This window comes from Narcine bancroftii, chromosome 5 (assembly GCF_036971445.1).
Source record: "Narcine bancroftii isolate sNarBan1 chromosome 5, sNarBan1.hap1, whole genome shotgun sequence".
Classification (NCBI taxonomy): Eukaryota; Metazoa; Chordata; class Chondrichthyes; order Torpediniformes; family Narcinidae; genus Narcine; species Narcine bancroftii.
This window is the reverse complement of record NC_091473.1, coordinates 208775672-208787940: the sequence shown is the minus strand read 5'-3', so window position 1 is coordinate 208787940 and position 12269 is coordinate 208775672. Positions and strand designations below refer to the sequence as shown.

Genomic DNA, 12269 nt, shown 5'->3' with positions numbered 1-12269 from the left:
CCTATGATTTCCTTCTGAAACAGCTTTGAAAGGAGTATACCTGCAATGATGTTCCTCAGAGTGAATGCAGTGTAAGCTGTGACAAATAATTGATCTGGTGGTGATTTTACTTGTAAGGATCCTCTTGGAAGTATTTTTTGCAAAGTTGCTGGAGATGGTGAGGATTTGGTGGTTCAGAATCTAAATCAGAGGATGGAGACTGTTGATGCCAAAGGGGATTGGAGGAAACTAGTTGTGGGATTATGAAGTTTGGATGTGTCAGGTCAGCAGATCATTTAGTGGGCAGCTGGTGGGCCAAGAGATATGACTTTCAGAAGATGGATGGGCTCACCCCAGAGATGAAATTATCTATATTGAAGGAAACCCTATCCAAGATGACTTCCAATGCTATCCAAGGAACTGCTCAGAAAGATTTCCCTTCAGTCACACAAAAGCAGGTTATGCAATTTGACTATTATTTGTTTATTTTTTTCCCTGAATGGACAACTTAGCCCATTAAGAAGCAATTTAAAAATAAACTACAGAAGTGGTTAAAAAAAAAGGGAAGGGAAGCCAGAGGTTTACATTGTTGCAGCTCTATAAAACTCTGGTTGGACCACTGAGATGCGCTACAGTGTGAACAAACACAAACAGGCCTTAATTAGCTTAAAACTTACACACAAAGTTCTGCATCCCTTCTGGCTCCGTGTACTCTGCTCCTGCCCAAGGGCCAGAGTGAGCCTTTATATGGTGTCGGTGATTGGCAGGGAGTAGGTGGAGCCAGCCTCGCAGGCTACTTCTCTGTAGGTACAACGGGTCGCCCCTCACATCTCGGAGTTTGCTGATCAGTTTTGAGGGGATGACGGTGTTTAGTACTGAACTGTAGTCAACAAAGAGCATCTTGATGGATGTGCCTTTGCCATCCAGGTGTTCCAGGGCTTTATGTAGAACCAGTTAGATGGCATCCATAGACTGGCTGGGTTTTTTAATCCCTGTGAGAGGGAAGAGGCTGAGGGCGGGAGTACTATTCAAAGGTTGTGGGCAGCTTGGATGGGGGGGGTGTCACATGTAAGGTAAAACATCATGAGATGGGAATGTGTAAGGAGTTACCCTGTACAGGGCTGTAACAAGAAGGGGAGGTGTCCTTGTACTCCTGTTAGGTAAAACATCATGAGATGGGAATGTGCAGGGCTGTAACAAGATGTGAATGCATCCTTGTACTTACAAGATAAGAGAGACATTGATGGATTGAGAGGCAGGAAGCTAGCAGGGAAAGGATAGCAACAGTTTTAGTCATTGGACAAGTAATGATATGATGATGTTCTAAGCACATATCCAAGGGTATAAAAAATCACCATTTTGCTGATAACGGCAGAATGCATTCTCCGACTAACATGGTTAGTCGCAAGTGTTACAATCCGGTAATAAAGAACAAAGAACCCTGATTTCGACTCAGCCTGGTGTTTGTCTCACTCATTCATGAACAAAGTAGACCTAACAATTTGGTGACCCCGACGTGATGGGTGAGTGAACACTGGACGACGGTTTCTGTTTTTTCTGACAATCATCTCAGCCGGCTGATAAAAAGGTCCAGAGAAGCCTGTTTTAACAAAATTCTCTTTTTTTTTTTAAATCTTTATGATTGTCAGTAAGAACTGGAGATCGGACAAATTAGACGACCACAATTGAAGGTCGCATGCCAGGATTGTAACACGTAAGTGATTACAGACAAGATAAAAGTCCTTAAGGTGTTTGAATGACATTTATTAAATGCTTCGCAAGAAACTACTAGAGTTTAAAAGTCTTTATTGTGTCGTTGCAAAGTCCAATAGAGTGAGAAGGTGGTCTATAAACAATTGAGGACCTGAGTTTTCTGCCCTAAACTGGTTATTAAGAGGAGAAATCTCCCACGTGAAGGTTGGGCTTTGAAAGAAAACAAAGGTTCAGGCTTATTGGCCTCAATTGTATCTGAGAGACTGACTTATAAATGTCCGGTAGGTATGATAATGTCTGTACACTTGAGAAGTTAAGAATTTATTTCCCCAATTCGCCGTGGTGGAATACCACAGCAGACACTAGAGACCTTGAGACAACAAAAAAAGTACTCAGGGACGCCTGCCTGGTGAACAAGAACGACGACAGAAGGCTGCGACAGCTGTGTCCGGATCAGGTAGGAGATATTAATGAAAAAGTTGACAAACTCCTAAGAGACACCCAGTTTATTCGAAATACTTTTGATAAGTTAAATGAGGGTATTCCCAACATCACCAAGGAGATAAAGTTACGTAAATTCATAGATTGGTACAGGGAAACAGGACAAAAGTATAGCCCAAATATTTGGTTTTCTAGTTGTAATTTAACTTTCAGACCCCTTTGGGGAAACAGAGAGTGGAAAACGAGCAATCAGAGTATACAGGACAGTCTGAAGTCAATTGGAGGACAAGACTTAGAGACTGTTCCTTTAAAAGATATTAGTCATCCAGCTTGCAAGGAGACATTTTTAAAAGCAATTTTCGTTGACATAGATCCCCTAAACGGACAAGAACCTAAATTAAAACAGGCATTAGAAAGCGGTCCCGCAGCTATGGCTGTACAGTTGCCTGCTAAGACTTTTGACCAAGTTATTAAGGAAATTAATCAGGAATTAGAGGAGCGAAATACCAGTAATGCGGCATTGGAAAAACAAAAAATGCTCCGAAAATGTGTAGACCGCTGGAGGAAGAGGGGTTGGTTACCCGGGGGCACTGAGATGTTCCTGACAGGTGAGGAAAAAAAAAATTTTAAAACGTAGAGGCTTAGATAAGCTGGAAGAAACAAAACACAGAAGGGAAAGGAAAAGTGCCTGTTTCCAGTTTCCAGCCACGAAGTGTCCGGGTTTGCTCTCTCCCTCCCTCCTTTCACCCTCCCCTCTCTCTCTTCTCTCCCCCTCTCTCTCTTCTCCCCCCCCCTCCTCTCTCACCCACTCCCCCTCCCAATCCCAATCTGTGGCGGTGCTGCCCTGAAATCCCCAGGTTGGGCAGGGCAGAGAAATACAATTTGGTTTTAATTTTGTGCCCACAATTCCAGCTCCACATCAAATGGGATCCTGTTTTATCCTCTCTCCCTCCCTCTTTCCCGCACCCCCACCATTGCGGGATCAGGGCAGACATTGTGGGCTGACGTGTAGCTCACTCGAGGTGGGAGGGAAGGAAGGAGTGATAGTTCCCAGTGGTGGGAGACCCAATCTGATCCAGACCAGTGATCACAGGATGGGAACCTTTTAAAACCTTTGAAACGAAAGTGTTAATCTGAAGACTTTTCTCCCAGTGGGGCCAGTGCAAGGCATTTTCTCTCTCTATCTCTTGTGCTCTGTGTATCTGCCTCTTTATCTCTTTCTCTCGCTATGCTCTCTCTCTCTCTCTCTCTCTCTCATAGTCTCTGGATGTATGTGATGTCATGTATGTACTCTGACAATAAATCATTTATAAGTGAGTCTTATACAATTATACAAACGGGACACAGAAAACAAAATCTTTAATCGCGAGTCAGCAAAAAAGAGGGTGAGAGACAAGGAGATTCAGTACCGCGATGTCCTAGCTCTATTTGAAGAATTTGGTCTCCCTGGTAACCCACCTGTTACTGCCCCTGTAGAAATAGCTTGTAGACCCCCGCCCTATACATATGTGGCGTCAAAAGGTGCCCCTGGCACCCCAGATGGGATCCTGGAGTCACGTCCCTTATATCCAGATATTGAGACACTGGGGTGTGACAAGAACCTCGGGAATAGGGACACATCAGACGAGGTACAGGCCCCTTTAATAAAAATAGAAGGGGGAGTAATAGATGTAGAGACCCCTCTGGAGTCCAAGAAAATAGAAAAGGAGTTAGAGATACAGAAATGGAACATGAAAAAGGTTCAGGATAACATTAAAAACTTAAACAGAGATATTAATGTGCTGGGGCAGATCAGTGAGGATCAAAAAGAATTAATGGTAGGTGTATTTAAGGAAGTGGAAAAGATAACTACAACACTGTCAGGAGAAATTAAAGCTGAAGGAATGGTAATAGGAGTAAAGGACGAAAAGTGTAGTACAGAAGAGGAAACGAGATACGATCCACCATGGGAGGAAAGTAGAAGGAAAAGACTCGGGAGGGAGAAAAATAGACATGCCTACCTGGACATAGTTAGGACAAAAGAGAAAGATGTGAAACAACTAAACTATGGCCGAAAAGATTATCTTAGAGATGAACGTGACCAATATACCTTTGACTCTGAGACATTGGAAGCTGATAGGGACAGTGACAGTGACGAAGAAGAGTCAGAACAAGGTGGGATAAATAAATGCATGCCAAGAGTAAAGAAGGAGCAGAAATCCCCAAAATTGAGATATCAATGCCCATTACTGATCACGGGACGGGGAACTCAAAAATATGTACCCTGGTCACGAATGGACTTAGAGAGTTTAATGAAAAAACTACCTCCGTTGAGTAATGGGGCTAGTCCATGGATTTCTTGTTTTGAGCGAGAAACCTGCCAAGAACAATTAGCACTCGCAGATGTCAGAACTATCATGATAAAATTAAAGGCAGAAGGGGCCCTGAAGCAAATAGAGAGAATTGTAAGAAGCAGTAAATTGGGGGATGAAATAGAATTTAACCCACTTCGGAATAAATTTTGGGAAGCACTTAGAGAAACATTTCCTACACCCTATAGTTTGGATGCCTTGGTAACCCTTCAACTAAAGGAAGGAGAGACTGCACACGAGTATTTCACTCGAGCATGGGACTTATGGGAAACATGGACTGGAGAAAGACCCGACCACAGCCCCTTAGGAAGGGCTCACTTTCGTAATGGGATAATAAACGGACTACCTGCTACGGTTCAAGCAAAATTAAGGGACATTGTGGGATTAGAGACAATGTCAGAGGATTTATGGAAAAGACACCTGACACATGCAATCAAACGACATCGTCAATCAGAGCATGCTAAGTCAGAAAGTGCGTCCCAGAAGGAGGTGGACAAGACAACTGATAAATTGGTGAGAGCCATAGAACATATAGGGGTTAAATTAGCGGCCCAACAGATAGTCCCACAGGTCATGGGGCCAGTGATAAATCCGGGACCCCAAGTAAGAAATGGTTGGGAAAGACAGCTAGGTACAATGTATAGAGGGGAACATGCAGTATGCTGGTACTGCCAAAATCCTGGACACTACCAGCGGAACTGTCCGGAGGCTGGGAGAGCAAGGGGAAAAAGATTACCCTCTATTAGAGGCTATCGGGGAAGAGGAGGAAACTTAAGAGGACAAGCAAGGGGTAGGGGTGGACACATTGATGGGCCCCAGAGAATCGGGGGGTGGCAGAGTGATCAACGTCCAGGCACCTCAGTGTAATGACTATATTGAGGAAGGTGCTGAATTTGATTATTGACGGTGCCCTGGAGAATCAAAAATCACGCCTCCCTGGGAGCCACCAAAAGTTTGGGGGACGGTAAATGGAGAAAAAATTGAATTCATGGTTGACACAGGGGCAGCAGTTACGACAGTGATTAAAAAACCCCCAGGGAGCACATTTTCGGGCAAAACATTATCTACAATAGGATTCTCCGGGATAAGGGAAACACAGCCCTATACAGATAACATCGACATGACATTTGGACGACAAAGGGTTAAAACGCCTGTCCTGGTTGTGCCAAGTTGCCCCATTAATTTATTAGCAAGGGACATTCTTACCAAACTAGGAATAACCATACAATGTTCTGAGAAGGGCCTTCGGTTAACATACCCAGGGGATACAATAAGAAGGGGAGGACAGTTTATAGTAATGACCCCATCTAACGCTTCAGAAGACTCTGTGGAGGTTAGTATTTTCTGGAGTCGGCTACTGTATGATGAACCAGGCCCAGGGCTGATTAAACAGTTTTTTGAGTGGAGGGCCAGTATTCCTCGGTATGGGGATTACCATTATCCACTAGATCCTATGCATGTTACATTAAACTACACCATCCACCCGGACCAGGAATATGAGGAGAGGTGGGACTCTCTAAAAGAAGGGAAGACAGAAACGATACATTGTCCATTTATCTTTGTAGGTAAGGAGGGAATAGCTGCTATGGTTGTCATGACAGAAGAACAAATGGAGTGGTTCTGCTTAGGAGTAGAAAGTGTGCCTCATGTGACCTTGGGTATTGCCAAAGATCATCACGCTCGACAGCTGGGTCCGATGGTAAAGGAAGCGATAAGGTGTGAATACAGGCAGACAGAAATCCCGGGATATTCCACCTCGGAGGGAGGAAAATTTGTCAGACTGAATATTGAAGCATGGGACCAGGTAGTGAATGAGAAAGTAGAAAGAGACTGAGCCATAGAAGGAGAAAATATTGATCACAGAGACTCAGACAAATATCTTTCTAATCTGAGTCCACATATATGGACAACGGGGCCCTATGATGTGGGAGTAATAAAAGGAGAGGTATTTCTAGAATTGGCCAACCCCGGGCAGAAACCAATATGGAGAAAACAATACCGCTTGTCGCCCAGTCAGGAGGAGGGTATTAAAGGAACGATAGAAGGGTTAATGGAGTCAGGGGTTTTAAGGGCGGCACCTGACAGTATGTGGAACACGCCCATCATGCCTGTTCCCAAACAGGGTAGAAAAGACTGGAGGATGTTACACGACCTCCGGGAGATTAACTTGGCTACCAAGACCATCGGGAGACCAGTCCCAGACCCATATGTAGCACTTAGGGCTCTGAGTCCGGAGCACGAATACTATACTGTCATTGATCTGGCAAACGCATTCTTCTGCTTGAAATTAGCTGAGGAATGCCAAGACTGGTTCACTTTCACTTACCAAGCACATCGGTCCACATACACTAGATTACCTCAGGGTTATAAGGACAGTCCAGGACTGTTCAATCAGGCCCTTAGCGAAATCCTAATGAAATTAAAGCTCCCGGAAGATGTTACACTGATTCAGTATGTAGACGACCTACTATTAGCAGGGAAAACGCCACATGAGTGCCTGACAGGGACAGCAGTTTTACTCAAGGGGTTAGGCGAGGCTGGATTTAAAGTAAAAAGGTCGAAGTGTCAGATCGGAAGGAGGGTGGTAACTTTCCTAGGAAGACTCGTGGGTAAAAACGGTACGGCCATGTCTGAGGCACATAGAGAAAAGATACTAGGGTATCGAAAACCTACTACAGTACAGGTCATGCTTCCCCGGGCTCTGAGCCAATTAAGGTGGCGGGCCATTCCCCAGATAACACAAAGGAAGGGAAGGGAAACGCGGCGGCTGACAGGGCAGCCAAACAGGTTACTGGTTATCATGAACATATACAGGGGATGATTTTGAGGTCCCATAACAAAAAAAATGAATCTGAAACTAAGGAGACTTGTAGCAGATTGAATGACTACACAGATGAGATGGGAGAGGGACCCCCACCGAATATTGAGCACCTAATAGAAATACAGGAAAAAGCTAGCCCAAGTGAGAAAGAGGAATGGATGAAACGCGGTGCCACTCGACAGGAGATCAGCTATGAAAATCAGACAGTACATGTTTGGCGCTCCCCTATAGGTACGATAGTTGCCCCTCGTCAATTACTCCCACTATTATTTGAAGAAGCTCATGGGCCGACTCACATTAGCGCCACCAAAACTTATAATACGCTTAAACAACATTGGTGGAATCCCCACTTACGCGAGCACATTGACAACTTTAGAGCTGAATGTACTATCTGCAATGGGCATAACCAAAGGATCACCTTACCCCACCCGCTTTTACGATTTCCAGTACCGACAGCCCCGTTGAAAGAGATCTATATTGACTATACAGATATGGGTACTGACCTTAGGACAAAGGAGGGTTACCGATATCTTTTAGTGGCAGTAGATAGGTTCTCACGATGGGTGGAGGCTATTCCAACAAAGAAAGAAGATGCGGATAGTGTAATAGGCTGGCTAACGCGAGAGTTAATACCCCACTATGGAGTCCCCAGCAGGATATGCTCTGATAATGGGTCTCACTTTAAGAATGAGCTGATCCGACAGGTTGAAGAATACCTAGGGATCAAACATCGTTTTGGTAGTGTCTATAGGCCTGAGAGCCAGGGGTTAGTAGAAAGGGCAAACAGAACGATAAAATCTAAATTAGGGAAAGTTTTAGGGGGGACCAGGTTGAATTGGGTTGAGGCATTGCCATTAGTACTGATGTCTATGCGACAAGAGAAGGCCAAAGATACCTTCCTGTCACCGCATGAGATTCTAACGGGTCGACCCATGCCCGGTCCAAAGACTGATCCAGCATGGGTTAAGTTGTGGGAAGAAAGGGAAGTGGAACTGGATCATTATATGCAGATGCTGGGTAATATGGTTGCTTTAGTTTCACAACAGGTGGCGAATGCTAGTAAGGAGAACCTGGACACCGAAGGAGTTCCAGTAAAGGAGGGAGACCTGGTGTATATCCGTAAACCAGGTAAAGTACATTGGACTGAATTTAGGTGGTCTGGACCATACACTGTTACCGCCGTAACAGATAGGTCGGTAAGAATTGACAAACCAGGGGATCATAATTGGCATCATTTTGCCTACTGTTCCAAGGCAAAACAGCACGTAGCCAGCCTTGTTAGAATTGATGAGACTCATGCAGACGATACCGGGGGCCCTATGGGCAGTACTACTAATGGGATGCCAGATAAGTCAGCAGAATAGCTCGGATTCCTGCGGGGCCAAAGTTATTCTAAAGGTAGACAAAGAGAGGGATAACACCTTCCAGTTCGATCTATGCAGTATAATAGCGTGTGGTAAGAATGAGGCGTCCTGGAGAGGATATGATATTTACATGTGTGCCTTTAAAATAGGATATCCTAAATGGGGTCTACATGTCTGTCCGTCTTGGGGTGAGGTTTGGTGGTGGACAGGACCCGACACTAGATGGATAAGAAAACCCCTTAACAAAGGGTCCAGCAAACCTTATTATATTTTTTTCACTAAAATCTCCCTGATACATGGTGCTGTGACCTATTCAATGAAAGGAGAGAATCCCCTGATTTTGACAGTAAAGGCGGGGCTGCGCAACCCGTGGAATATGAAGGGATGGAGCTCTAAGACATGCGAGGGGGGCACAGGGAGAGAACATGGTGTCGGAGACCTCTTCTATCTAATGATTGGAGTGTCTATTAGTGGAAAAGATCCTTGGGGAGTGGTGAGGTTCGACTTACAAACATACACAAAGGACATAATTAAACCCACTTCGAAAGAGGGGGAAGTGAGAAAATTCGACAGTACGAAGATGACCAGGGGAGAGAAGATAGCAATTGAGACAGGTATTGATGAGTCAAACTCCTGGATAGATCAGATGGGTAAATATGCGGACCAAGCAGGGTATGGGAACTGCTGGGTCTGTGCCCGAGGAAGGCCATTATTACGGATGAGCAGATCAATTTTTGAGGAGACAGATGCTATGGACTGCGCCTTGAACCTAATGTCAGAATCCAACCCACTGAATAGGTGTCTGATATGGGAACAGACGTTTCCCATAGCTCCGGCTAATGTAGCTCCCCCTGTCTTTAGATCCACAGGCATAACTAATGTTACTTGTTTTGCCAACAACAACACAGCAGCGCACGTTTTCCATGTGGGTTGGCTGCCCAGCGACTCGTGCAGGACTCATGTTGATCTCTCACATAGCAGTAGTGCAACCCGCTTGACCCAGGCTAGGGCGGATATTTGGTGGTTTTGTGGAGGAAGAGTGCTGTACAACTGGCTCCCCGCTAACTGGGATGGTCGGTGTGCTCTAGTAACTCTTAATGCGCCAGTGCTGATTGTCAAAAGGCAGGAGGGAGACGAGGATTCCCTAGAATTGCGCCACACAGAGAGTTGGCTGTGGAGAAAAAGGAGGAGTGTTGGACTCTTGGGGCCGGGAGGAAGGAACCCTGATGGGGTATGGATTGATGCCATTGGCCAAGCCCGGAATATTCCGGACGAATTTAAATTAGCCGATGAGATTGCAGCTGGGTTTGAAAGTTTTCCTGTTTTTAGTGCAATTTTTCCCATCACTGTAAATAAAAATGTTAATAGGATCAACCTTATTCACTATAATGTCCAGCGCCTTGCAAATTTGACCAGGGACGTTGTTGAGGCAATACATCAACAACTGTCAGAAACTTCCCTTATGACACTTCAGAATAGGATAGCGATTGATATGGTCCTGGCAGAGAAAGGTGGAGTGTGTGCTATGTTTGGAGATCTATGCTGCACTTCTATCTCTAATAACACAGGGCCAGATGGATCACTCACTAAGGGGTTAACGAAACTTAGGGCATTGGCGAAAGAATTAAAAGCCCAGTCTGGAGTCTCCAATCCTGTTTTATCCTGGTTACAGGGAGTGTTTGGGAGATGGAGCACATTGTTAGGACAACTTTTGCTGGGTTTGTTCATTTCTGTATCAATTTTTATCACTTGTGGCTGTTGTTGTATTCCATGCATTCGAACGCTGGTCACGAGGACCATAGAGAGAGCCTTTGCTGACCGTGATGAACTGCCTCCGAAATATCAAGCTGTGCAGGCTGTGGAGCAAGACTTTCTCACATTACAGGAGGCGGAGAAAGTTGCTGAGATCGATCTGGAGTCGGAAGGGGAATGTGATGGGAAGGAGGGATTGTGAATTAGATTGTTACACATATAATTTTAACCTTGCTTGTAACCTAAATATTATAACCTTGATTGTAGAACAAATATTATAACATTGATTGTAACACAAACATTATTAATCAGATTGTAGAACAAGTATTATGAATTAGATTGTAGACCATATGTTAACTTGGGAATTTACTAATGTACGGGGGGTTAGCTAGTTTTTTGCTTGGGGGCAAATGGGATGAAACTTGTAAACGGGCAATGGGATCGGGGTGACGGATGGGGGGTGTACGCAAAGGAGGGTTGGGGGAGCCCTCGCCCACCAGCCGAACTGCCCTGTGAACAGAACCCGTATAGAGCTTGGCAATAATAGGCGAACTAATGTAACGCGGTGGTAGCATAGTCAGGGCGAGATTGTCCTCTAAAGAGGACAAAGGAGGGATTGTAAGGTAAAACATCATGAGATGGGAATGTGTAAGGAGTTACCCTGTACAGGGCTGTAACAAGAAGGGGAGGTGTCCTTGTACTCCTGTTAGGTAAAACATCATGAGATGGGAATGTGCAGGGCTGTAACAAGATGTGAATGCATCCTTGTACTTACAAGATAAGAGAGACATTGATGGATTGAGAGGCAGGAAGCTAGCAGGGAAAGGATAGCAACAGTTTTAGTCATTGGACAAGTAATGATATGATGATGTTCTAAGCACATATCCAAGGGTATAAAAAATCACCATTTTGCTGATAACGGCAGAATGCATTCTCCGACTAACATGGTTAGTCGCAAGTGTTACAATCCGGTAATAAAGAACAAAGAACCCTGATTTCGACTCAGCCTGGTGTTTGTCTCACTCATTCATGAACAAAGCAGACCTAACACACAGTGTTCTCCCCTAAGGTAGATGATTCTAGAACTCATCCAGGGTACAGGTTCAATGTGAGCTGGGGGTGGGGGGTGATTAAGAGGAACCAGAGGGGACATTCTCAATCAGCTGACAGAGAAAGCTGCAGGTGAATCCCCACCTCAATCCCAGGCTGCAACTGTGGTTTTAATACCGCACACCAGTCCCGCACTGACGTGTCTGTCTATGGCCTCATGCATCATCAAACCAAGGACACCAAGAAAATGGAGGAACAGCACATTGTATTCAATCTCAGCCCTCTCCAACTCGATGGCATTAACATCGACCTCCAATTTCCTTTAACCTTCTACCCTACACCCCCCCTTCTCCTTTCCTCCTCCTTCTTAGCCTCTCTCCTCCCCCCCAATCACTTCTCAGCTTCTTACTCTTCTCCCCACCCCCACCTATCACCTCTTACTTGTCATCCTGTGCTCCTCCTCCTTCCCCCTCCCCTACCACTTCTTTTTAATTTGGGTATCTGCCTGATTTTTGGCATGACTGATGAAGGACTCCATCCTGGATCGTCAACTGCCTCTTACTTCCTGTGAATGCTGCGTGACCTGCTGAGTTTCTCCAACGCTCTTGCGGTTCTGCATCGAACACAGCATCTGCAGATTGTCCTGTTTTACCCAAGCGACTCGATCTTTGTGAGTCTGCTCTGCAAGGTTCGGCTTTGCAGTGGAAGAGGTCAGAGTCCAGGTCTGTGTGCGTGGTGCTCCATCCTTCCCCCACCATCTGGAGCTTTGACTTCCCCTGGCACACAGATATGACTGAA

At 45.1% G+C, this 12269-nt stretch overlaps 2 protein-coding genes across 2 annotated transcripts in view; one reads left to right on the top strand and one right to left on the bottom strand.

The window, feature by feature from the left end:
- The window catches only part of LOC138764681 (zinc finger protein 420-like), a 68156-nt gene that overhangs the window by 12223 nt on the left and 43664 nt on the right, over positions 1 to 12269 (bottom strand). The window lies entirely within an intron of this gene.
- Positions 1066 to 11360, top strand: LOC138764678 (uncharacterized). Its single transcript, XM_069940897.1, has 2 exons — positions 1066 to 2149; positions 8341 to 11360. Exon 2 carries the CDS (start codon positions 8593 to 8595, stop codon positions 10621 to 10623), a length of 2031 nt encoding a protein of 676 aa, XP_069796998.1. The 5' UTR covers positions 1066 to 2149; positions 8341 to 8592; the 3' UTR covers positions 10624 to 11360.

What these genes read in the sequence shown, in the direction of transcription:
- LOC138764678 (XM_069940897.1), top strand. Translation starts at nt 8,593, where the DNA reads ATGAGACTCATGCAGACGATACCGGGGGCCCTATGGGCAGTACTACTA.